This window comes from Ranitomeya imitator, chromosome 8, assembly GCF_032444005.1.
Source record: "Ranitomeya imitator isolate aRanImi1 chromosome 8, aRanImi1.pri, whole genome shotgun sequence".
Classification (NCBI taxonomy): Eukaryota; Metazoa; Chordata; class Amphibia; order Anura; family Dendrobatidae; genus Ranitomeya; species Ranitomeya imitator.
Window position 1 is genome coordinate 59,661,901 of NC_091289.1, and position 27,120 is coordinate 59,689,020.

The 27,120-nt window shown below is 44.5% G+C and overlaps 1 protein-coding gene across 1 annotated transcript; it reads left to right on the forward strand.

The window, feature by feature from the left end:
• Positions 1 to 1,846: 1,846 nt before the first annotated feature.
• On the forward strand, positions 1,847 to 27,120 carry PDGFB (platelet derived growth factor subunit B). The gene is made up of 7 exons (XM_069737007.1): positions 1,847 to 2,423; positions 5,847 to 5,943; positions 21,999 to 22,091; positions 22,377 to 22,570; positions 24,500 to 24,647; positions 24,742 to 24,916; positions 26,216 to 27,120. The coding sequence occupies exons 1-6, from the start codon at positions 2,367 to 2,369 to the stop codon at positions 24,876 to 24,878; spliced, it is 726 nt and encodes a 241-aa protein (XP_069593108.1). The 5' UTR covers positions 1,847 to 2,366; the 3' UTR covers positions 24,879 to 24,916; positions 26,216 to 27,120.

Here is a 27,120-nt window from a genome sequence, read left to right on the forward strand (position 1 = left end):
AGCTGCTTTGGAGGTGGTAGTGGCCCCCTTATCTCTTGCGCCCCTTTATGTGTCTGTGACAGAAGCTGCTTTGGAGGTGGTAGTGGCCCCCTTATCTCTTGCGCCCCTTTATGTGTCTGTGACAGAAGCTGCTTTGGAGGTGGTAGTGGCCCCCTTATCTCTTGCGCCCCTTTATGTGTCTGTGACAGAAGCTGCTTTGGAGGTGGTAGTGGCCCCTTATCTCTTGGGCCCCTTTATGTGTCTGTGACAGAAGCTGCTTTGGAGGTGGTAGTGGCCCCCTTATCTCTTGGACCCCTTTATGTGTCTGTGACAGAAGCTGCTTTGGAGGTGGTAGTGGCCCCTTATCTCTTGGGCCCCTTTATGTGTCTGTGACAGAAGCTGCTTTGGAGGTGGTAGTGGCCCCCTTATCTCTTGGGCCCCTTTATGTGTCTGTGACAGAAGCTGCTTTGGAGGTGGTAGTGGCCCCCTTATCTCTTACGCCCCTTTATGTGTCTGTGACAAGCTGCTTTGGAGGTGGTAGTGGCCCCCTTATCTCTTGCGCCCCTTTATGTGTCTGTGACAGAAGCTGCTTTGGAGGTGGTAGTGGCCCCCTTATCTCTTGCGCCCCTTTATGTGTCTGTGACAGAAGCTGCTTTGGAGGTGGTAGTGGCCCCCTTATCTCTTGGGCCCCTTTATGTGTCTGTGACAGAAGCTGCTTTGGAGGTGGTAGTGGCCCCCTTATCTCTTGCGCCCCTTTATGTGTCTGTGACAGAAGCTGCTTTGGAGGTGGTAGTGGCCCCCTTATCTCTTGCGCCCCTTTATGTGTCTGTGACAGAAGCTGCTTTGGAGGTGGTAGTGGCCCCCTTATCTCTTGGGCCCCTTTATGTGTCTGTGACAGAAGCTGCTTTGGAGGTGGTAGTGGCCCCTTATCTCTTGCGCCCCTTTATGTGTCTGTGACAGAAGCTGCTTTGGAGGTGGTAGTGGCCCCTTATCTCTTGGGCCCCTTTATGTGTCTGTGACAGAAGCTGCTTTGGAGGTGGTAGTGGCCCCCTTATCTCTTGGGCCCCTTTATGTGTCTGTGACAGAAGCTGCTTTGGAGGTGGTAGTGGCCCCTTATCTCTTGGGCCCCTTTATGTGTCTGTGACAGAAGCTGCTTTGGAGGTGGTAGTGGCCCCTTATCTCTTGCGCCCCTTTATGTGTCTGTGACAGAAGCTGCTTTGGAGGTGGTAGTGGCCCCTTATCTCTTGGGCCCCTTTATGTGTCTGTGACAGAAGCTGCTTTGGAGGTGGTAGTGGCCCCTTATCTCTTGCGCCCCTTTATGTGTCTGTGACAGCTGCTGCTTTGGAGGTGGTAGTGGCCCCTTATCTCTTGGGCCCCTTTATGTGTCTGTGACAGAAGCTGCTTTGGAGGTGGTAGTGGCCCCCTTATCTCTTGGGCCCCTTTATGTGTCTGTGACAGAAGCTGCTTTGGAGGTGGTAGTGGCCCCCTTATCTCTTGGGCCCCTTTATGTGTCTGTGACAGAAGCTGCTTTGGAGGTGGTAGTGGCCCCCTTATCTCTTGGGCCCCTTTGTGGCTGCACATGTTTCACCAATGGTATGTCCCCTCAAGCATTGAGGCAATGGTGGACACAGACAGAAGAGGGTCCTTGTACAAGAACAGTATATGGCCCCTTATTTTTGTGTATGTTACCAAAGCTGCTTCCTCCTTTGGCATTCGTAGTGGCCCCTTATCTCTGGGGCCCGGGTGCGGCTGCACAGGTTGCCCCAATGGTTTGCCCACCCCTGCCTTGAGGCTTCTGTGGTGAGGGAACTCGGAAAGCGATGGCCGCACTCTGTGATGAAGCAATGAGTGATCATCAGCCACAGACATTTGTCACTGATTTCCCTCATGAGTGCAGTAGTGCCGTGTCCGCACTGTTATTTATGGGTGTCCTCAGTGTCTCCCTCCCACCCTGCACACCTTTCCTCACAGTCCTCTGCAGGCGCCCTCCCTCCATCCGCACCAGCCCATCCCTCACAGCAGCACCCGCCTCTTCACTAAAGAAAGCTGCACTCCGAGAAGTGGCACCAGAGGCTTCAGGTCGCTCCTGGCATCTGCTGTGGAAGGAAACCCTAGCCCTCAGCCTCCTCCATGACAGGCTGTGTCACCCTGCTGGAATACTGATGCCACCTATCACCTTTCACATCTTGCTTCTCCCTTTCTATTTACAACCTTAATAATTCTACCTATAACAACATCCAGCCTGCAGACTTTGGAATAAGGGGACCTGTTTTTTTGGGGAGGGGTATCCCCTGTGGGAAGGGTGCCAGCCTCCCTGCTATTCACTCTCTGAGAAGATCTGACAGCTGCTATATACATGTCCCACACATTCTCCCTTGGACTACAGGATGAATCTTGGGGGTCTGCTAATGTCTATTTGGCTTCTGCATGTGGTTTGTGCTGAGGTAAGATCCGCCGAATGTTTAGGATTGGGGGTCAGAGCCCCCTTTATATTGTCATTGGTCATTGATTTCTTTCTATAGAGGCAGGTAGTGAATCTTCTACCTGGAAAATCAATTCTAAATGTTTCAAATTCTTAGTGATCATTCATCACAAATGGAAATCAAATTCTTGACAAATCTGACACCACACAGTGGCAATCATCATCTCCATCTCTGTGGATTTGGGAAATCAGAATGTTTTCCTAATTAGTACATAAAATAGTGAACAAATCCGACAGATGTATACAGACTGAGAATTGTCACATTGTATCGAGGGCTGATTATACAGATTTACTAATTATTATTATTATTATTTTATATTATCTTTTTAAAGCACCATTAATTCCAGGTTTCTGTACATGTGAACTCTTGTTTTACCTGGAGACCACATTGATTATGCACAGCCCTTTTACTAACATTGCTGTTGATGTTGCACCTGGGCACTAACACTGGCACTGTGGTGACATGGGGAATGTTGGATGCCACTTGTAGAGGTGACCCGGCCGCACAGTGCCATGGCACCTGCCACCAGTGACTGCGGGATGTGTGTATATGGCCAGCTGCCTGGAACACGCTGTATGTGCAGCCTCAGGGACAGCGAGGAGGGCAGGTGACATTACAACACGCACACATGCCTGCCAGGCAGGGAGAGCGCAGCATGGAGGGAGGCATACACATGTATGTTGTAAAACAGAGATACTTGAAAAGGCATGCCATCAGTTAAGGTAGGCTCTCCCAAAATCAGCACCTGAGATGACTAAGATACCCACTCATCATAAGGATGGTGGCTACTGGCGTTCATATAAAATGGCACGGTGGTGGCGCGGAGGTGGTGATCACTTATCACCTATTCTATGGACGGATAATAAATGTCAATTCCATAAAACTAGTCCATACTGTACAGATGAAGCAGAGCTGAATTCCTCATGTAGTAATTCTGAATTATTTATTCATTTATTATGCTTTGCTCATGTAGCGCCATTAATTCCACAGCACATTAGACATTATCATCGCTGTCCCCGTTGGGGCTCACAATCTAGATTCCCTATCAGTATGTCTTTGGAGTGTGAGATGAAACCAGAGAACCCGGAGGAAACCCACGCAAACACGGGGAGAACATACAAACTCCTTGCAGATGTTGTCCTTGGTGGGCTTACAACCCAGGACCCCAGCCCTGTAAGGCTGCAGTTCTAACCACTGCGCCACCGTGCTGCCCCATCTATCTGTTAGAACTAGAACTGATAGTGTAATATGCTGCTATATGTGGTTTTTCTCAGGTGATATTTTTTTCCCTATAAACACTTGTCACAATTACAAAACCCACAATAATAAATGTCGAAGAGCGTTTTCTAATGTTCCCGTGTCATTTCGTGCCATAACCAGAACTCCTGAACAGTCATCATTGCTTTTATCAAGCTGTTCGTCACCTCTAAGAATAGAAGGAAATTTTACTCTCCGCTCTAGTAAGACACATCTGCGCGTGTGGTCTGAGAACCCTCTTTGATGTTAGGGGTGCGCACAGTTCACCCCAACATATATTCCTGTACTTTGGAACCACCAGAAAGTAGGCGAGACGCCTCATCTTGTCAGCAATTATAGCTCATGGAGCTGCCAAAATATAAACACGGGGCAGCAATGATGCATGTGCTTTGGACGACTTCCAATACAGGTGCTTTATGTCAGGCTGTCTGGACCTCCTGTCTACTCAAGCCTTCCCCTTTGTTTCTTTGTTCATTGCTTGTTTATTTTACCTTTATTATTTGAACTAAGAGATATTTTATTCTGATGAATACATTATGGCATTTCTTTTCCAGGATGTACATTTATATACGTAAAACAATAAATATTTATCTCTACGCAATCAGCCCAGTCCTTTATGACAACTTCTCCTTATCATTCTGAATATCCTCGCTGTGTAGTGCAGAGTGGTGCAGTGGCCAAAACAAATAGGTCATTTTTGTCTGCCCCTCTGCGCTTCAGACTCAACAGTCTCTCTGTTCTCTCCAATTAGCAAGGATCCCCCCCAAAGCATCTCGCTATCCCCCCTGTTCAGCTCTTTCACCTTTCTCCACCAGGGCAATAAGTTTCTATGAAGAACAATAGCTGGCATCTCTCCCTACAATCCTAGTATTTCTTTCCTAGAAGGGTTGTCTGCCAAATGTTTCTTTGTCCTAGCTTGTTCAGCCTCTGGGTTGGGATTTTCTCTCTGTGAGAAACGAGCACCTTAATAAAGTGGTCTTGTGAAATGTGGTGCTTGAAAATTGCTGCGTTTCACCTAAGACCCTCAAAAGTGCTAATATTGGTACAAAGCAAAGATTCAATTGAGATGAAATGTTTGGGTTTGCAAATGTTTCCTAGGAATTAACTGAAATCTTCAAATCCTCATCACACAAGGTATATTCAGCCAAATCAAATCTGGTATGAAGCCATCATGGCCGAATTTTACAGATCTTGCGATGGATCGTAATAATCATAAACAACTTATTTGCCATTAATGTATATACTCAATTCATCATTTGGCTGTTGGTGTTTGTTTTTGACCTGCAGGCTGGATACATTTCTACAAGTTGCTTATGATCATTAATAGACGCGGTATATACTGAGTCGCTGCCCATTGTTACATTGATCTGTTACAATGCTCCGTGCCTAGAGTGCACACAGTCATACGCACCTGGAAAGCATCATTGGAAATGATGACAGCTGCGATGTTCATGTATTCATTTTGTAAATAAAATGGTGCAAACTGATGGGGAGGTATGGAAGGAAGACAAGCCAGGAATGTATGAAAAGAATAACAGCTATTTACACAGGGTCTATAGTAATGTCTTTGATGCATCGTCCTTCCATATCCATCAAATGCCAAATGGAGGCAGAGTAGCAACCAGTGTCGGACTGGGGAACCAAGGGCCCACCAGTAACCAACTCCAGGACCCGATTTTTCAGCTACAAGCAAATGTGACACTATCCTCAATCACCGATTTATATAACAATGAACTGGTTAGATTGATAATGAATAAGACGCCGCCATTGTCTGTACATAGTGATTCCAGTATGTTGTGCTGCTCATATAAGAGGGTGGTGGTCCAGTCTTGGAGAGGGGCCCACCAGATGATTCTCCTGTTCTCCAGTGGGCCAGTCCAAACCTGGTAGTAACAGAACATCTTTCTAAGAGATCCACTGAGAACCATTTGAGGTTATAATAACAATACAGTATATACTGTACTATGGGCACAACCACGATGAAGAAGTAAATGGTGTATACTGGCATGGTCTGTAGTGTTGGATGAGTCAATTAATGTGGTCAATATTCTGGTATCATCCATCTCACATATTAACGTTTTTTTTCTAATGTGATTGTAGAATAATTGTGATCTATTTACTTAACAGGGGGACCCCATTCCGAGTGACATGTATGAGAAAATTACAGGAGGATCAGTCAAGTCTATAGCAGATATAAGAAGGTTGCTGCAGATAGAATCCGTAGGTAAATCTCTACAGAATTGTGTCTGATGATGCTGTGCTTGAGTTTTACGGGAAATCTGTCACAAGGTTTAAGCTTCCCTATCGAGGGGCAACATAAGTAGCAGCTAAGACCTTGAGTCCAGCGCTGTATTACTTAATTTTATGAAATCCTTGGTTATTTTCCTCTGTGATGGAGTCTTCCCCATTTTGTACGCTCACTGCTGAGTTCGCTTCCTCCTCCCATTCACCATTGATTGACAGTTATTTCCCTGTGTACAGTATACGGGGAGTATCTATGAGGCACAGCTCAAGAACATGAGGACCCAAGAGGCCCCCATACACATTCAGAGAGGCGACCGATATCTCTCCAGATTCCCCTCCATATAAATGTGCTCGACTCAACTGGGCGCGCCTATCTTCTCTATGAGAGAGGTACAGCCAGAATTATCTGACACTGGCTTATCTCTGAGCTGAACGAAAGGATCATCCATTTAAATTCACCAGGCTGGATCCTTCTGTCCCCCGAATTCATATGTCGGGGGAGAGTCAGGATGGTCCCAATACATATTAGACTGTCAGCATTCTGCACCAAGATCAGTGGCTTTGGCTGAATTTAGTCTTCAGGCTGTAATCATTGATGAGATATATGTAATACAGTGCTAGAATCAGAGCCTCTGTCACTAATTCATCAACTGAAACCAAGTGGCAGATTCCCATTAAGGCTGTCTGTTACAATGAAGACGCATGTTATAGTTGGCATTAAAAAATGTTGTCCTAGAGTTGATATGTTGATTTAAGTTGCATTTATAGTTAATAAGGTTGTCTAGGACTTTAATATTGATGGCTTATCCTTTTGATAGGTCATCAATACTAGATCAGTGCAGCGCAACACCCTACCGATCCACTGTTCCCGGTGCCGGCAGATGTGATCAGATGCAGAGCTGATGAGCAAAGCTTTGTCACCTGTATAGTAGCTGCAGCTGGGTACTGCACATCTGCCCCTACTGAAATGAATAGGCGTGGATCTGATCACATCCACCGGCACTGGGAACAGCTGATCGGTGGGGTGTCAGGGGTTGCGCCCCACTGGTCTGGAATTGATGACCTAGCCTAAGAATAGGCCATGAGTATTAAAGTTGCGTTCAACCGTTTTAGTCTTCTTGAGCATCCTGATCTATGCATTGATGAGGATGAGGAGCTCCAGTGTAGACATTGCTGGCCACATCCCTGGAGAACCTTGGGATTATTATTCTGTGAATTTTTCATAACGGGCTGCTAATGTTGACATTAGCCATAATTCAGTTGTCTTCTGTACATACTATGTGTTATTCGCTTTTTATCAGCATGTCAGTGCATGAATATCTCTAGGAATCAGGTGCCTACAATTATTTGCAAGTTACAATGTGCAGTGTTAAACATACAGGAATGTACTGGCCTCGGTTATAATGCAGATATGTTTGGGGACTAGTTTTCACCTTAGTGTAGGGGTTAATGGCCATAACACGTAGAGCTGGCCCGAGTGTGCATGAAGTCCTGCCAGGAGGACCTGTTTGCAGTCCACTGGTCTTTGGTGTTCTGTGCTGTGACCTCCTTGTTATTGTCTCCCTGCGCACGTCAGACCCCTGCACTCCGCTATCTGTGTCTGGACACAACTTCCCCTCTTTGTCTGATGCGCCAGTCTCAAACTCTGGCTTGTGCTTGAAAAGAATTCCTTGCCCCCCTCCCCATTCGTGCAGCCCACCCTCTCACTTCCAGACTGGGTCCAGCTGTGGCAGCTGTATGTGCTATTAATACCCCCTAAGCACATCAGCGTGGCAATGCCACTGAGAATCCGGCAAGAAATGATGGGACTTGACGTATGGTGTCATAGAGGGGGCATATACATTTGGATTGGGGAACTTTCGGTTGTGCATATTGTCTAAAGCAGAGGTCCCCAACTCCAGTCCTCAAGGCCCACCAACAGGTCATGTTTTCAGGATTTCCTTTGCATTGCACAGGTGATGCAATTATTACCTGGGCAAAACCAAGGAAATCCTGAAAACATGACATGTTGGTGGGCCTTGAGGACTGGAGTTGGGGACCTCTGGTCTAAAGGGCCATTTTCACTGGGCAATTGCCAATTAATAAATTATGGATATTGATACAATAGCAATTCTTATGCCAGGGGAGTAACCAGTAGGGTGCAGATAGGGCACATGTCCTGGCTACTGGCTGACAAGCCAATAAACCACTTTACCTTACCAGGGTACTTAGGTACAGAGTATGGACGTTACATTATAACCCTAGCTTATCTTTCTCTTAACGTGTCTTGAACATGTCAGCGTCATTTGTGATGTTCCACCTCGCCATACTCTCATTTTCTCACAATAATTTCTGGCACCACAATAAGATCTAGTAGAATTTTATCATTTGTTTTATATCATGTAAACTAAAACCCATGATTTCATTGAGTTTGTATGACTATCCGACATGGATAGGGCAGTATAATAATTGGAATATTCTGGAAATTGTTATTAGCCCTTAGAATTGCAATCTAAAGGGTAGCTAAACTTGTAAATTGTTTTTGAGATGTTGTAGTCCTTGTTCCGCAGAGTTGATCATTGTGGGGTCCAAGTGTTTAGACCCCCCACTGATTATTCAAACCAAGAAGCAGAAGATTATGCTCAGAAGCACATAGCAGTGTACAGGTTCTGTATAAATGCATACATATTAATCCAAATGACCTAAGCCAAAATACTTGGTCACATTCCGTGAAGATACTTCAAAACACAGTGCCAAAAAAAATTAATGGCACAAGGAATGTAAAATCAAACAAATTTTATTAACCCCTTCATGACCCAGCCTATTTTGACCTTAAAGACCTTGCCGTTTTTTGCAATTCTGACCAGTGTCCCTTTATGAGGTAATAACTCAGGAACGCTTCAACGGATCCTAGCGGTTCTGAGATTGTTTTTTCGTGACATATTGGGCTTCATGTTAGTGGTAAATTTAGGTCAATAAATACTGCGTTTATTTGTGATAAAAACGGAAATTTGGCAAAAATTTTGAAAATTTCGCAATTTTCACATTTTGAATTTTTATTCTGTTAAACCAGAGAGATATGTGACACAAAATAGTTAATAAATAACATTTCCCACATGTTTACTTTACATCAGCACAATTTTGGAAACAAAATTTTTTTTTGTTAGGAAGTTATAAGGGTTAAAATTTGACCAGCGATTTGTCATTTTTACAACGAAATTTACAAAACCATTTTTTTTAGGGACCACCTCACATTTGAAGTCAGTTTGAGGGGTCTATATGGCTGAAAATACCCAAAAGTGACACCATTCTAAAAACTGCACCCCTCAAGGTACTCAAAACCACATTCAAGAAGTTTATTAACCCTTCAGGTGCTTCACAGCAGCAGAAGCAACATGGAAGGAAAAAATGAACATTTAACTTTTTAGTCACAAAAATTATCTTTTAGCAACAATTTTTTTATTTTCCCAATGGTAAAAGGAGAAACTGAACCACGAAATTTGTTGTCCAATTTGTCCTGAGTACGCTGATACCTCATATGTGGGGGTAAACCACTGTTTGGGCGCACGGCAGGGCTTGGAAGGGAAGGAGCGCCATTTGACTTTTTGAATCAAAAATTGGCTCCACTCTTTAGCGGACACCATGTCACGTTTGGAGAGCCCCCGTGTGCCTAAAAATTGGAGCTCCCCCACAAGTGACCCCATTTTGGAAACTAGACGCCCCAAGGAACTTATCTAGATGCATAGTGAGCACTTTGAACCCCCAGGTGCTTCACAAATTAATCCGTAAAAATGAAAAAGTACTTTTTTTTCACAAAAAAATTCTTTTAGCCTCAATTTTTTCATTTTCACATGGGCAACAGGATAAAATGGATCCTAAAATGTGTTGGGCAATTTCTCCTGAGTACACCAATACCTCACATGTGGGGGTAAACCACTGTTTGGGCACATGGTAAGGCTCGGAAGGGAAGGAGCGCCATTTGACTTTTTGAATGAAAAATTATTTCCATCGTTAGCGGACACCATGTCGCGTTTGGAGAGCTCCTGTGTGCCTAAACATTGGCGCTCCCCCACAAGTGACCCCATTTTGGAAACTAGACCCCCCAAGGAACTTATTTAGATGCCTAGTGAGCACTTTAAACCCTCAGGTGCTTCACAAATTGATCTGTAAAAATGAAAAAGTACTTTTTTTTCACAAAAAAATTCTTTTCGCCTCAATTTTTTCATTTTCACATGGGCAGTAGGGTAAAATGGATCATAAAATTTGTTGGGCAATTTCTCCCGAGTACGTCGATACCTCATATGTGGGGGTAAACCACTGTTTGGGCACTCGGCAGGGCTCGGAAGGGAAGGCGCGCCATTTGACTTTTTGAATGGAAAATTAGCTCCAATTGTTAGCGGACACCATGTCGCGTTTGGAGAGCCCCTGTGTGCCTAAACATTGGAGCTCCCCCACAAGTGACCCCATTTTGGAAACTAGACCCCCCAAGGAACTTATCTAGATGCATATTGAGCACTTTAAACCCCCAGGTGCTTCACAGAAGTTTATAACGCAGAGCCATGAAAATAAAAAATAATTTTTCTTTCCTCAAAAATGATTTTTTAGCCTGGAATTTCCTATTTTGCCAAGGATAATAGGAGAAATTGGACCCCAAATATTGTTGTCCTGTTTGTCCTGAGTACGCAGATACCCAATATGTGGGGGTAAACCACTGTTTGGGCGCACGGCAGGGCTCGGAAGGGATGGCACGCCATTTGGCTTTTTAAATGGAAAATTAGCTCCAATCATTAGCGGACACCATGTCACGTTTGGAGAGCCCCTGTGTGCCTAAATATTGGAGATCCCCCAGAAATGACACCATTTTGGAAACTAGACCCCCAAAGGAACTAATCTAGATGTGTGGTGAGGACTTTGAACCCCCAAGTGCTTCACAGAAGTTTATAACGCAGAGCCATGAAAAAAAAAAAAAATTATTTTCTCAAAAATGATCTTTTAGCCTGCAATTTTTTATTTTCCCAAGGGTAACAGGAGAAATTTGACCCCAAAAGTTGTTGTCCAGTTTCTCCTGAGTACGATGATACCCCATATGTGGGGGTAAATCACTGTTTGGGCACATGTCGGGGCTCGGAAGTGAAGTAGTGACGTTTTGAAATGCAGACTTTGATGGAATGCTCTGTGGGCGTCACGTTGCGTTTGCAGAGCCCCTGATGTGGCTTAACAGTAGAAACCCCCCACAAGTGACCCCATTTTGGAAACTAGACCCCCAAAGGAACTTATCTAGATGTGTGGTGAGCACTTTGAACCCCCAAGTGCTTCATAGAAGTTTATAATGCAGAGCCGTGAAAATAATAAATACGTTTTCTTTCCTCAAAAATAGTTATTTAGCCCAGAATTTTTTATTTTCCCAAGGGTTACAGAAGAAATTGGACCCCAAAAGTTGTTGTCCAGTTTCTCCTGAGTACGCTGATACCCCATATGTGGGGGTAAACCACTGTTTGGGCACATGCCGAGGCTCGGAAGTGAAGTAGTGACGTTTTGAAATGCAGACTTTGATGGAATGCTCTGTGGGCGTCATGTTGCGTTTGCAGAGCCCCTGATGTGGCTTAACAGTAGAAACCCCCAACAAGTGACCGCATTTTGGAAACTAGACCCCGAAAGGAACTTATCTAGATGTGTGGTGAGCACTTTGAACCCCCAAGCGCTTCATAGAAGTTTATAATGCAGAGCCGTGAAAATAATAAATACGTTTTCTTTCCTCAAAAATAATTATTTAGCCCAGAATTTTTTAATTTTCCCAAGGGTAACAGGAGAAATTTGACCCCAATATTTGTTGTCCAGTTTCTCCTGAGTACGGTGATACCCCATATGTGGGGGTAAACTACTGTTTGGGCACATGCCGGGGCTTGGAATTGAAGTAGTGACGTTTTGAAATGCAGACTTTGATGGAATGCTCTGCGGGCGTCACGTTGCGTTTGCAGAGCCCCTGATGTGCCTAAACAGTAGAAACCCCCCACAAGTGACCCCATTTTGGAAACTAGACCCCGAAAGGAACTTATCTAGATGTGTGGTGAGCACTTTGAACCCCCAAGTGCTTCATAGAAGTTTATAATGCAGAGCCGTGAAAATAATAAATACGTTTTCTTTCCTCAAAAATAATTATTTAGCCCAGAATTTTTTATTTTCCCAAGGGTTACAGGAGAAATTGGACCCCAAAAGTTGTTGTCCAGTTTCTCCTGAGTACGCTGATACCCCATGAGTGGGGGTAAACCACTGTTTGGGCACACGTCGGGGCTCAGAAGGGAAGTAGTGACTTTTGAAATGCAGACTTTGATGGAATGGTCTGCGGGTGTCACGTTGCGTTTGCAGAGCCCCTGGTGTGCCTAAACAGTAGAAACCCCCACAAGTGACCCCATTTTAGAAATTAGACCCCCCAAGGAACTTATCTAGATATGTGGTGAGCACTTTGAACCCCCAAGTGCTTCACAGACGTTTACAACGCAGAGCCGTGAAAATAAAAAATCATTTTTCTTTCCTCAAAAATTATGTTTTAGCAAGCATTTTTTTTGATTCACAAGGGTAACAGGAGAAATTGGACCCCAGTAATTGTTGCGCAGTTTGTCCTGAGTATGCTGGTACCCCATATGTGGGGGTAAACCACTGTTTGGGCACACGTCAGGGCTCGGAAGTGAGGGAGCACCATTTGACTTTTTGAATACGAGATTGGCTGGAATCAATGGTGGCGCCATGTTGCGTTTGGAGACCCCTGATGTGCCTAAACAGTGGTAACCCCTCAATTCTACCTCCAACACTAACCCCAACACACCCCTAACCCTAATCCCAACTGTAGCCATAACCCTAAACACAACCCTAACCGCAACACACCCCTAACCACAACCCTAACCCCAACACACCCCTAACCATAACCACAACCCTAATTCCAACCCTAACCCTAAGGCTATGTGCCCACGTTGCGGATTCGTGTGAGATATTTTCGCACCATTTTTGAAAAATCCGCGGGTAAAAGGCACTGCGTTTCCGCGGATTTCCAGTGTTTTTTGTGCGGATTTCACCTGCGGATTCCTATTGAGGAACAGGTGTAAAACGCTGCGGAATCCGCACAAAGAATTGACATGCTGCGGAAAATACAACGCAGCGTTTCCGCGTGGTATTTTCCGCACCATGGGCACAGCGGATTTGGTTTTTCATATGTTTACATGGTACTGTAAACCTGATTGAACACTGCTGCGGATCCGCAGCCAAATCCGCACCGTGTGCACATAGCCTAATTCTAAAGGTATGTGCACACGCTGCGGAAAACGCTGCGGATCCGCAGCAGTTTCCCATGAGTTTACAGTTCAATGTAAACCTACGGGAAACAAAAATCGCTGTGCCCATGCTGCGGAAAAACTGCACGGAAACGCAGCGGTTTACATTCCGCATCATGTCACTTCTTTGTGCGGATTCCGCAGCGGTTTTACAACTGCTCCAATAGAAAATCGCAGTTGTAAAACCGCAGTGAAATGCGCAGAAAAACCGCGGTAAATCCGCCATAAATCCGCAGCGGTTTAGCACTGTGGATTTATCAAATCCGCAGCGGAAAAATCCGCAGAGGACCAGAATACGTGTGCACATACCGAAACCCTAACCCTAGCCCTAACCCTACCCCTAGCCCTAACCCTAACCCTAACCCTAACCCTACCCCTAACCCTACCCCTAACCCTACCCCTAACCCTAGCCCTACCCCTAGCCCTAACCCTAACCCTACCCCTAACCCTATTCTAACATTAGTGGAAAAAAAAAAATGTCTTTATTTTTTTATTGTCCCTACCTATGGGGGTGACAAAGGGGGGGGTCATTTATTATTTTTTTTATTTTGATCACTGAGATAGATTATATCTCAGTGATCAAAATGCACTTTGGAACGAATCTGCCGGCCGGCAGATTCGGCGGGCGCACTGCGCATGCGCCCGCCATTTTGGAAGATGGCGGCGCCCAGGGAGAAGACGGACGGGACCCCGGCTGGATCGGTAAGTATGATGGGGTGGGGGGGGACCACGGGGAGGGGATCGGAGCACGGGGGGGGAATCGGAGTGCGGGAGGGGTGGAACGGAGCACGGGGGCGTGGAACGGAGCACGGGGGGGCTGGAATGGAGCACGGGGGGGTGGAACGGAGCACGGGGGGGTGGAACGGAGCACCGGGGGGGTGGATCGGAGTGCAGGGGGGGTGATTGGAGCACGGGGGGGTGATTGGAGCACGGGGGGAGCGGACAAGAGCACGGGGGGGAGCGGAGCACTGGACGGAGGGGAGCCGGAGCAGTGTACCGGCCAGATCGGAGGGGTGGGGTGGGGGCACACTAGTATTTCCAGCCATGGCCGATGATATTTCAGCATCGGCCATGGCTGGATTGTAATATTTCACCCGTTATAATAGGTGAAATATTACAAATCGCTCTGATTGGCAGTTTCACTTTCAACAGCCAATCAGAGCGATCGTAGCCACGAGGGGGTGAAGCCACCCCCCCTGGGCTAAACTACCACTCCCCCTGTCCCTGCAGATCGGGTGAAATGGGAGTTAACCCTTTCACCCGGCCTGCAGGGACGCGATCTTTCCATGACGCCGCATAGGCGTCATGGGTCGGAATGGCACCGACTTTCATGACGCCTACGTGGCGTCATGGGTCGGGAAGGGGTTAATCAACAAATAACAAGTATCATAAATACCTAGGTACCTCAAACCACAACTAGAGGCTACTAGGAGTAAGGCACAAATCACATCAGATGCCATACATGTATGCAACAGGCAAAAATGCAGCGTGATATATCAAAACACATAAACCTCTCAGTACTGCACTTAATTGATGCCACTGGCACAAGCCTAAGTGGCAGGAAAGCCAAGGGAAAATACCTATGTGCTTGACTCACTACCTGGATGGTGCCTTAGCGTCCATATGACAAGCATGTAACGGTATATAACCTGTGATGTGCCCACGTCCTAGTACGGGACCCACCCCGACGCGCGTTTCACCAGTTCTTCTTCCGGGGGCGAGAACTGGCGAAACGCATGTCGGGGTGGGTCGCGTACTAGGACGTGGGCACATCACAGGTAATATACCGTTACATGCTTGTCATATGGATAGGTATTTATGATACTTGTTATTTGTTGATTAATAAAATTTGTTTGATTTTACATTCCTTGTGCCATTAATTTTTTTTGGTACTGTGTTTTGAGGTTCTGTATAAAGTCTACAGCCCTTACATATTATTTATTTAAATACTCTTTTACATAGTCCCCATTCACAAACATCATCATCACAACTGTCCACATTAGGGCTCAAAATCTGAATTCCCATCAGTGTGTAGAACGAAATCAGATTACCCAGAGGAAACCTATGCAAACACGGTGTGAACATATAAACTCTTTGCAGATACTATCCTTAGTGGGATATGAACTCAGGGCCCCATCGCTGCAAAGCATAAGTGCTAACCACTGAGCCACCATGCTGCCTAATATTGGACCAACCCACCATTATTGATAGGTTTGGCCAATAGTTCAATGTGTATGGGGGCCTCGGACAACTGATTGTTGGGGTAGATGTCGATTGGCATGATCTCAGTCCAGTTTATACGGCCTACTGACACACAGGATTACGATCTCAGTCCAGATAATACAGCCTACTGACCCACAGGATTCCAATCTCAGTCCAATTTATATGGCCTACTGACACATGGGATTCCAATCTCAGTCCAATTTATACGGCCTACTGACCCACAGGATTCCGATCTCAGTCCAGTTTATACGGCCTACTGACCCACGGGATTCCGATCTCAGCCCAGTTTATAATGCCTACTGACCCACGGGATTCCGATCTCAGCCCAGTTTATACGGCCTACTGACCCATGGGATTACGATCTCAGTCCAGTTCATTTGGTCTGCTGACCCATGGGATTCCAATCTCAGTCCAGTTTACGCGGCCTACTGACCCATGGGATTACAATCTCAGTCCAGTTCATTTGGTCTGCTGACCCATGGGATTCCAATCTCAGTCCAATTTATACGGCCTACTGACCCACGGGATTACGATCTCAGTCCAGTTTATATGGCCTACTGACCCACAGGATTCCGATCTCAGTCCAGTTTATACGGCCTACTGACACAAAGGATTCCGATCTCAGTCCAGTTTATATGGCCTGCTGACCCACGGGATTCCGATCTCAGTCCAATTTATATGGCCTACTGACCCACTGGATTCCGAACTCAGTCCAGTATATACAGCCTGCTGACCCACAGGATTCCGATCTCAGTCCAGTTTATACGGCCTGCTGATCCATGGGATTCTGATCTCAGTCCAGTTTATACAGCCTGCTGACCCACGGGATTCCGATCTCAGTCCAGTATATACGGCCTGCTGACTCACAGGATTCCGATCTCAGTCCAGTATATACGGCCTGCTGACTCACAGGATTCCGATCTCAGTCCAGTATATACGGCCTGCTGACTCACAGGATTCCGATCTCAGTCCAGTTTATACGGCCTGCTGACCCACGGGATTCCGATCTCAGTCCAGTTTATACGGCTTACTGACCCACGGGAGTCCAATCTCAGTCCAATTTATATGGCCTACTGACTGAGCCCATAAAGAACCCTTGGCCAAACGAATGCCCCTGTGTATGAGAGAGCTGACAAAGATGGCTGCAGGCTATATGATTAGTTCACGGTGGCTTAAGAGTTTATATACCAATCTGTGTGCGCTTGAGCATAAGCTGAGAACTTCTTGGAGGGAGCGAACCGGACACCACGATCAACAGTAGTCTGATTGATGGCCAAACCTATGAATAGGTTACAACATATGAAAAAATCCTCAAATGTCTGCTATTTGCTACATACAAATGTTCTATATAGGAGATTTCCTCTGCGGGGTCTCTAAAACTGCCATAATTGACTTTCCAATTATTGTTATCACCGCATAATGATTGGCCGTATCTATATATATAATTGTCTAAGGGGTACTTCCGTCTTTCTGTCTGCAACTTCCGTAACGGAAATCCCGCGTCGCTGATTGGTCTCGCCAGCTGCCTGTCATGGCTGCCACGACCAATCAGCGATGGGCACAGTCTGATTAGTCCCTCCCTACTCCCCTGCAGTCAGCGCCCGGCGCCCGCATACTCCCCTCCACTCACCGCTCACACAGGGTTAATGCCAGCGGTAATGGGCCGCGGGTACCGCACTCTGTTACCGCTGCTATTAACCCTGTGTGTCCCCAACTTTTTACTATTGATGCTGCCTATGCGGCATCAATAGTAAAAAGATGTAATGTTAAAAATAATAAAAAAACAAAAAACCTGCTATGCTCACCTTCCGTAGTTCGACGATGCGCTCGTGGCTGCCACCATCTTCCGTTCCCAGAGATGCTTTGCGAAATTACCCAGAAGAGACTTAGCGGTCTCGCGAGACCGCTAAGTCATCTGGGTAATTTCGCAATGCAACCTGGGAACGGAAGATGGCGGTAGCCGCGCGCATAGGGACAGCTATGCTGGATCCCGGCGGGTGAATATATAACTATTTTTTATTTTAATTATCTTTTTTTAACAGTGTTATATACTACGTTGTGTTTTTTAAGTGTTATATACTACGTTGGCAGTGTTATATACCGCGTGGGCAGTGTTATATACTGCGTGGGCTGCGTTATATACCGCGTGGATGCTATATACTACGTGGCCAGTGTTAGATACTATGTGGGCACTGTTATATACCACAGGGGCAGTGTTATATACCGCGGGGGCAGCATTATATACCGCGTGACTGCTATATACTATGTGGCCAGTATTAGATACTATGTGGGCTGTGTTGTGTACTGTGTGGCCTGTGCTATATATTACGTGGCCACTGTTATGTACTGCATGGCCTGTGTTATATACTACGTCGCCTGTGTTATATACTGCGTGGCTGCTATATACTGTGTGGGCTGTGTTATATACTATTTGGGCTGTGTTATATACTGCGTGGCCACTGTTATATATTGTGTGGCCTGTATTAACGCATCGGGTATTCTACAATATGTATGTATGTATATAGCAGCCACATAGTATATGGCACAGGCCACGTAGTATTTGTCTGCTATATACTACATGGCTCCTATATACTACGTGGCCTGTGCTATATACTATGTGGCTGCTATATACATACATACATACATACATATTGTAGAATACCCGATGCGTTAGAATCGGGCCACCATCTAGTAGTATAATAATTGAGTCAGTACTATTTATAGCAGATCAGTTTCTACTTACACAGGGTCAATTAATAATATGTGTGGTGTGCCTGTGGACGGCCGGACCCCAGCGTCTCCTCCCGGCCTATTCACTGTTTGTCCTTGGTGTGTTCTCATACAGACAGGGTGTGGTAAGCAGCTGTTTTGGAAACAGCTTTCTAAGTTTTACCTAAAATGTAAAATAATAGCCATTGTTTAGTCTTATTCCTTTCCCAGGAGGAGACTTTTCACCATCAAAGAGTTCATACAAAACACAAGTGAAGCTATTAATCGGCAAACGAACCTAATTGCGTATTCATCTCTTGTTATTTAGTAGCTCTTTTGTCCCCTTACTTTAAACAACCCTTCATCTTAGGCTGCTCGACCTCCACTACTGTAATGTACAGTTACATGACATTTATTAGCAAACTGCCTAGATATCTGCTGCGGGGCGGCTCATTGTAGTCATATGTGGTGATGACATATATACTGTTTGTTATCTCTTTTATGACAGTGTTGCTTGTAATGCGTTCAATAATAGTATTTTTACCCACTGTTACATTTTTACATAAACTTTCTGTGATGCCAAAATGATCTTTAGAATAATAAAAAAGGGAATTAAAAGTCCAAATAGACTTAAGAAAATATCTTAAGAATTGTGTTGAAGTATTTATTCAGTGTACATTCTGCAAAAAAAACAGCTGTTTTGATGCTCACCGGGATGCTTTCTTAATAATGTTGTGACCCCATGTGTCAGACAGCCTTTGTCCCTGATCACTTGGTGTTAGTCTGTGGGTCTTTATCCCGGCTTTCAATTGTTTACGCGTCATTGTTTTCGGCCCATTGGTGTCATTATTATGGGGCTCCAAGTGTCGCCGCACCATTGTTCTCGGGCCAGAACTCTCACTCATTTTGTCATTATCCTAGGACCCCAAGTGCCAGTGTATCATTGAACTTAGACCCTAAATGTCACCGTGTCTTTCTTGCTGGACCCTAAATGTCACCGTGCCTTTCTTGCTGGACCCTAAATGTCAGCGTACCTTTCTTGCTGGACCCTAAATGTCAGTGCGTCACTCCATGTTTTTGTTCTTGCACCCCTAATATCAGTGTCTCATTGTTTCATAAAGGCAAAAGGTTAAGATTCCAGTTTAATGTACTTTTTTTTTATTAAATATTTACAGAATGTGATTTCACCCATACACAAATCCCTGAAAACTACAACTGGCTCATACATTTCATGTCCCAATAATGTGTAATATTATGTTCCCTAAATGTATTTTCCCAATGGGAGCAGAATGGAATAATAGTCAGCTGGCGAAATCTTACCATAAACAATTATAAGCCCCCCTGGGACCCCCTTAATTAGCTCTACAGTGCAGGCTGTCTACATAACTGGGGGCTTACATAGGCATGCTGGTTGTTCCATGGAATCTCTCAGTAGGTCGTGTTTTCGCTACGGCCAGGTTTTGGGGAAAACAGTGATATCATTCAGAGTCCATCCCCTTGGAAATGCTTTCCTTTGTAAATGTTTCAATCATTTTTTACCTACATATTTGTAGAGGCTGCCAAAAATAGCATGAAAAGGCGTTTTATTATTGTCAGCCAGGGGGGGCGTATGACCTTAATTCTGCAGCTGTGGTTTACACAGATCTTTTATGATGGTTAGAGATCAAGGCCTATGAAAGAGATGTATAGCTATATGCACTTGATCGCTAAAAAGTGTAAAGAACCACATTTGGGTTTTGTCATTAGTGATGAGCGAACTTTCACGGATAAAGTGTTATCTGTGCATGCTCGGGTGCTAGCCGAGTGTCTTTGAAGTGCTTGAAAAATATGTTTGATTTCTCGCGGCTGCATGTTTGACAGCCGCAACACCTGCAGGGATTGCCTAACAAAAGTGTAGTCCCTGCATATGTTGCGGCTGTCGAATAGGCAGGCACGGGAAATCAAACATATTTTTTGAGCACGCCGAAGACACTCTGTTAGCACCCGAGCATGCTCAGATATCACCGTATCCGAACATGCTCGCTTATCACTATTTGTCATGTATCAAGCAAGCATAAGTCTTTTATATTGGCTCAGGGGCAAACATACTATGAGTGCAGCCTGTGCAGCCAAACAGAGGCCCAAGAGGCCAAGCTCCTACTTCCACCTTCAAAACAGCAAGCAGCCATAAACTGGTGCATGACGATGAGCTACTGGGCTGCAAAGTGCCCAAATAATGTTCACCAGTCTGTCTGCCCATATTCCAGCAGATTCACTTTATAAAGAAACAAACTCTTAAAGGGAACCTGTCACCAGGTTATTGCCACCAAATCTGAGAGCTGCATAATGTAGAGACAGAGATCCTGATTACAGCAACGTGTCACTTATTGGGCTGCTTGATATTTTATTAAATCACAGTTTAATCAGCAGCAGATTATCCATAGAGGACTAGTAAACCTGCTGCCAGGTAGTCCTCCATATTCATGAGCTCTGTATAACCACTGATTGGCTGCTTTCTGCCTATGCACAGTGTACACAGAAAACTGGGGGTGGGGTTATATAGAGCTTAGCATTTGGAGAACTGATAGATGTGAAGAAGATAAAACAGCAATTTTATCAAAATTGCATCAAGCAAATCAGTAAGTGACACATCGCTGGAATCAGGGTCTCTGCCCCTATATCATGCTGCTTTCAGATGGGATGGCAAAACGATGGTGACAGATTCCTCTTAATAGTGTTTGGAAAAGATAAGCAGAAATTGGGATTATCGCATCTGAACAGCCCATATCACAACTTGGTGTCGGTCCAGGGTTTAGCAGTCTCGTATGATTCTTATATCAAGAGCGTCATGTGTACAGTTGCACATTACAAGTTTCTTGTGATTTCATGAGTAAAGGTACCGTCACACTAAGCGACGCTGCAGCGATACCGACAACGATGTTGATCGCTGCAGCGTCGCTGTTTGGTCGCTGGAGAGCTGTCACACAGACCGCTCTCCAGCTACCAACGATGCCGGTAACCAGGGTAAACATCGGGTTACTAAGCGCAGGGCCGCGCTTAGTAACCCGATGTTTACCCTGGTTACCATCGTAAAAGTAAAAAAAAAAAAACACTACATACTTACCTACCGCTGTCTGTCCCCGGCGCTCTGCTTCTCTGGTCTGGCTGTGAGCACAGCGGCCGGAAAGCAGAGCGGTGACGTCACCTCTGTACTCTGCTTTCCGGCTGGCCGGCGCTCACAGCCAGTACAGAGAAGCAGAGCGCCGGGGACAGACAGCGGAATGTAAGTATGTAGTGTTTTTTTTTTTACTTTTACGCTGGTAACCAGGGTAAACATCGGGTTACTAAGCGCGGCCCTGCACTTAGTAACCCGATGTTTACCCTGGTTACCAGTAAAGACATCGCTGAATCGGCGTCACACACGCCGATTCAGCGATGTCAGCAGGAAGTCCAGCGACGAAATAAAGTGCTGGACTTTCTGCAGCGACCAACGACATCACAGCAGGGGCCTGATCGCTGCTGCGTGTCAAACTGAACGATATCGCTATCCAGGACGCTGCAACGTCACAGATCGCTAGCGATATCGTTCAGTGTGACGGTACCTTAAGACTTTAATATAGCTTTGGTGCACTCATCTGAATAAAACCTTTATCTCCATCTTTAAATGTGAACAGTAAAATGACCTTGAATCAAAGGTAAAACAAACTGTGTCTCTTGTGTAAAAATCTGCTTGTTTTATGGGATGTAACGTGTTTTGCAATCCGACCTTGAATCACCAATGTAACTGCATGAGAAATAACATTTTTGTCTCCCCCGATAGATGACGAGGAGGATGTACAGGAGCTAAGCAGGAATGGAACAAGAAGCTTGCCTAGGGGCAATTCCAGCCACTCCCGGGTCATTCGTAGTCTAGGTGAGGAGACACCCAGGGCTAATCCATTTCTCAGAGACTACGAGGCCGTGACATCAGACATTCCGATTTTATGAACGTATTTTATAGAAAACAAATCACTTCATCATCATATCAAATTGACGTATCGATTCACACTTCCAATGTTTTAGCAACTGCACATTTGCACATGACACCCATATTTCACAACTATGTAACAACCGTTTTTTGTGACCTCGTTTGCGCCTTAGAATATTGACATTTCCTCTTGGAATTTTGTGTAACTGATTTACGTCTCTTTTCTTTCAGAGGTTGAACAAGCTCAGCCCGCACAGTGCAAAACAAGAACGGAAGTTTTTGAAATCACTCGTAATATGGTCGATCCGACCAATGCTAACTTTATAGTTCAGCCGTCTTGTGTGGAAGTGCAGAGATGCTCTGGATGTTGCAACTCCAGGAACATGAAATGCGTGGCACTTCGCAAACATATTCGACACGTCAAGGTAACTTTGGGCCAGGTGACCTAAATTTATGGGTATGATTTTAATGCACATGTTTATATGATCAATTTTGGCACCAATTGTGGTGCTAGTGATCACCTCCACCCCTGCTGTCCATCAGTAAGCAGACACCCCTCCAATCTATCCTAAAGACTGCTGCCCGACTAATCCACCCGTCCCCCCGCTATTCCTCGGCCTCTCCCCTCTGTCAATCCCTTCACTGGCTCCCCATTGCCCAGAGATTCCAGTTCAAAACCCTAACCATGACATACAAAGCCATCCACAACCTGTCTCCTCCATATATCTGTGACCTCGTCTCCCGTTACTCTCCACGCAACCTCTGATCCTCACAAGATCTCCTTCTCTACTCCCCTCTCATCACCTCTTCCCACAATCGCATACAAGATTTCTCCTGTGCTTCCCCATACTCTGGTACTCTCTACGCCAACATATCAGACTCTCGCCTACCATGGGAACCTTCAAAAGGAACATGAAGACCCACGTCTTCCGACAAGCCTATTACCTGCAGTAACCACCAAACTACTGAGCAACCAGCGCTGCCCTCACTTACTGTATCCTCACCCATCCCTTGTAGATTGTGAGCCCTTGCAGGCAGGGTCTTCTGTCCTTCTGTACCAGTCGTGACTTGTATTGATAAGATTACAGAACTTTGTTTTTTAAGTATACCCCTCCACACATGTAAAGCACCATGGAATAAATGGCGCTATAATAATAAATAATAATAATATTAGCTTTCGATTCAAGAAACTCTTTGCTGGTCATATCGAACTCTGCACTGCTGCTATTCTCAGTCTCTTAAGACCCCATAAACAGTAAACTAATGTCAGCTTCACCGACAATCTAATATGTATGCAGGCCTTTGACAATTGATTGTTGGGTGAGATGTCAATTGGGCAAGTCCGATTTCAGACTGTCAATCGCTCTGTTCTCCTGAGATAAGCCGTCATAGGATATGTCTGGCAAAGGTTTTCTCATAAAGAACACAGGAGTGCTCAACTAAGCGTGTATAGGAGAGGCGACCAAACGATCGTCTGCAGCATCATTCGACCAATAGCCATCTAATGTGTATAATGTGTATGTGTGGCTTTAGCCTATTCAGTGACCTGGCTTTTAAGGCTCTCATTTTACTCTTTTAGTAAATCAAGGTGTTGCATCTGTCTTAGTGACTAATATATATGTGCACACGCTGATGTAAAATAATGGATTGCTAATGTCTGTTGAGACAGTATAATTTCCTGAGATTGTGAAATCTGTTACTGAATTTGCAATCTATTGTGTAAATTAATTTGAACTATTCACAGAAAAAAACAAACAAAGCAAACAACTTCAAATGCAACATCCCCCTCCCCAATTTCCATAAAATTAAAGCTATGATATACTTGACGCGCTGCCAACTTCCCATCAGTGTGGAACGCTAAGCAGAGCTGTTAGGTTGACGGACATATGAGATGTGTTTTTTTTATTATTACAAATGTCCAGTAAAAAGACCACAATATATTTCCAGAGGGACAGCTCTGCATTGTGTATATCCACACTGTAACGTGTCCCTTCCATTGTGCTGCAAATGTGCCCCCCACTGTTGGGGGTACTTTCCAGAAAAACATTGTGCTTTGGAAAAGTTGAGTATTTTTTATGGAACATTCCTGGCTGGATATTTGTGTGATGGCGATGGAACATGCCGTTGGGAAATGGAAAGATCTGCTGCATAGGCAGTGTGGTCATTGAGTGTAATGCGAGCCTCCTGGACCATGGATGGTCACAGACAGCTTAGTAAAATGGACCTTTCTACTAATTACACAGAGGAATGGTTTATGGCACCTTGTGGATAACTAGCAGTTTGGTAATTGTTTTATAGTTTGTTGACACTTTTTAGTTTTCTGATCCCTAATAATGATTGTCCTGTTGATACAGGTGAAGAAGATTGTGATTCATCGAAACCTAAAAAATATCGTAGAAGTCCCTTTTCCATTAGAAGACCATGTGGAGTGCAAGTGCCAGCCGGTAAGCGCTGCCTCTGCAAGAAGTCACCACACTGCCAACGACCACAGGAAGGTTGCAGGTAATTATTATCCCTTACTATTGTGCTCCTGACTTGGCTGATACCATCATCTTCATGGACACTAATCCTTATCATTCCTGATTGTTTAATATAGGAGTACCTGTGACTACTCCTCCTCCAACCACTGTAACTCAGAAAGAGGAGTCTCAACTACGACCGCTGAAACGAAAAAATAGAAAATTTAAGCATCTACCTGGCAAAAAGGAGCAGAAACTTCTTCTAACCACGTAGCGACCTGAGGATGGTTCTTTGTATCTGTTACTAAGCAGGTAAGATGTGATACCCCCCTCCTGAACCCACCTACCAATTATTATAAGGGGTTGTCTCAAGTTCTTAAATTGGTAAAATTGCAAAGTACTTGTAATACAAACAACTTAGCAATTTATCTTTTATTAAAAATACTCTACATTTTTAATTTTATAGTGTGCATCTCACTGTCTAGATTGCCCGCATTCTCAGATTGGCCATTTCCTAGAGCTTGCTGGCTCTATACTGTAGAGCCTACCTGTGCCGATCTGAAGCTGGCTGGATCTGTGCTTCTCCCATGCTGTAGAAGCAAATCTGCCTCTTCTCCCAGCATGGAAGAGCGTTCAGTTTGGACCAGCGATGCAACCAAGCCACTAGTCAATCATCAGGAGCGCACTGTCCCCAGCAACCAGAATGCTGGGAAGCAGAGGAGCAGTGCGCTCCCAAACATACAACATGAGAAAACCCCTTTACCATGTTATATTAATCTCCAAAGTGCTGGGAAATGGGGTTTACAACAATGAACAACTTGAAGGATTAAATATACTGTAATGGCGTAGAAATCATTTAAATCTTTAGCTTCTTCAAGAATTGCTAAAAGAATGGAGTAACTAACCCTTAATTCTTCCTCAACAATTAACAAACAGTTATGAGATTATCTCTAAGTATCTACAAATAGTATATGCAGCCTTAGGCATGTTTGATCCTATTGTATCATTTTAAGTAATGGCAGCTAAACCTACCAGATTCAGAAGCAGATAATATTGTTCACTATGACTTGGAACTTTCTGGTTTCAACAGATTACCATCCTGTTACTTCATAAATGCGAAACAGTAACTGTCGAAAACCTGGATGCCTGCACTCTTCCATACTATATTTGTTTCCCAACATACTGATTTACAATGAAAAATTATATTGTGGCACCATAATAGACAGAAAAATCAATGTCAATATTTTTTATGCCCCCCCCAAAAAAAATATTCTAAGAGTGAAACTTTTATTGCCTAACCGGAAAAATTATATTTTCAAGCTTTCAGAGCACAGTGGTTCCTTCTTCAGGCATATTTGTAAACCTGCCCGAAGAAGGAGCCTCTGTGCTTTGAAAGCTGCAAATATAATTTTTGTGGATAGCCAATAATGGTATCACTTCGAGAATATTTTTGTCTTTTTTTGGGCATAAAAATATTTCCTAATATATTGTAATATATAGTAAATTCTATTCACTTTTTTTTCCCAGTGTATTAGAATAATCGTCTTTGTCGGAGAATTCACCAGTTTGTTAAATCCAACTGTCTAAATATACCTATATATTTTTGCCTAGGATACACAGCCAGACCAAATTTGGCCCCTATGGGGTCCATGGACTTCTGACCGGAAGATTCAAATTCTGGACTTGGTGCCGCTGGTGCTTTACAGAGACAAAAAGACTGTTTTCCATCTGTACCCACTGCTCCCACTGCACATTTCTCCCAACAGAGATGGAGGATTGTGTTCCTTCGAGAGCAGCAAAGAACTTACTGCCACATTTCTAAGTTTAAACCTCTGATTTTCAGGGGTGGTGGGACAAAAGAATGGGGAACACAAAGCCACTCTTGAGTTCACTGGATGTATTTTGTCACCTTATTTAATGTACTTTATGTTGTATTTTTTATATAAATATATACATATTTTTGTAAAAAGTGGTTTCCTTTGCTCAGATTGCACGAGGCAGGACAGAGACTGAAACATGGGAATGGGACTGAATTCTTAGTGACCTTCATCGCCATAGCCCAGTATTTATATATTTCTACTATGTTGCAACCACTGAGAAGGAAAAGCCACATGTCAGATATACCGGGTATATTTCTGCTTTAAGCTAATGGAGCAAACCACGTACAGTGCAACAATGTGGAAAGCGTTGTCGTGGGACATCTAATTGGTTGTCTAACCGATCCACAGTGTTTTTTCCCCATACATAGTGGCAGAATACTGTTACCCTGTGGCTCCTTTCATTTGTCCTTCCTCATACCTTTCCCAGTATTTCTGAAACGACTTATCCATTTCCTTCCCATTACTCTGAATTCCTTTCTCTTTGCACACAGCTCTGCCTGTCAATTAAAATGAAAAAATATTGATGTAATATGTAAAGTAATTTATATTCAATATTTAAATTGTACAAAGAAAACCCCAAGCAATTTGTATTAAAAAGGGATTACATTTGTATTAAAAAGACAAGAAAGTTTTTCA

Bases quoted from the DNA above. Each gene is read 5' to 3' on its own strand.
- PDGFB (XM_069737007.1), top strand. From the start codon at position 2,367: ATGAATCTTGGGGGTCTGCTAATGTCTATTTGGCTTCTGCATGTGGTT. The intron at 22,092-22,376 runs GTGAGGAGACAC...CTTTTCTTTCAG, and splicing joins CCGGGTCATTCGTAGTCTAG to AGGTTGAACAAGCTCAGCCC. The intron at 22,571-24,499 runs GTAACTTTGGGC...CTGTTGATACAG, and splicing joins AACATATTCGACACGTCAAG to GTGAAGAAGATTGTGATTCA.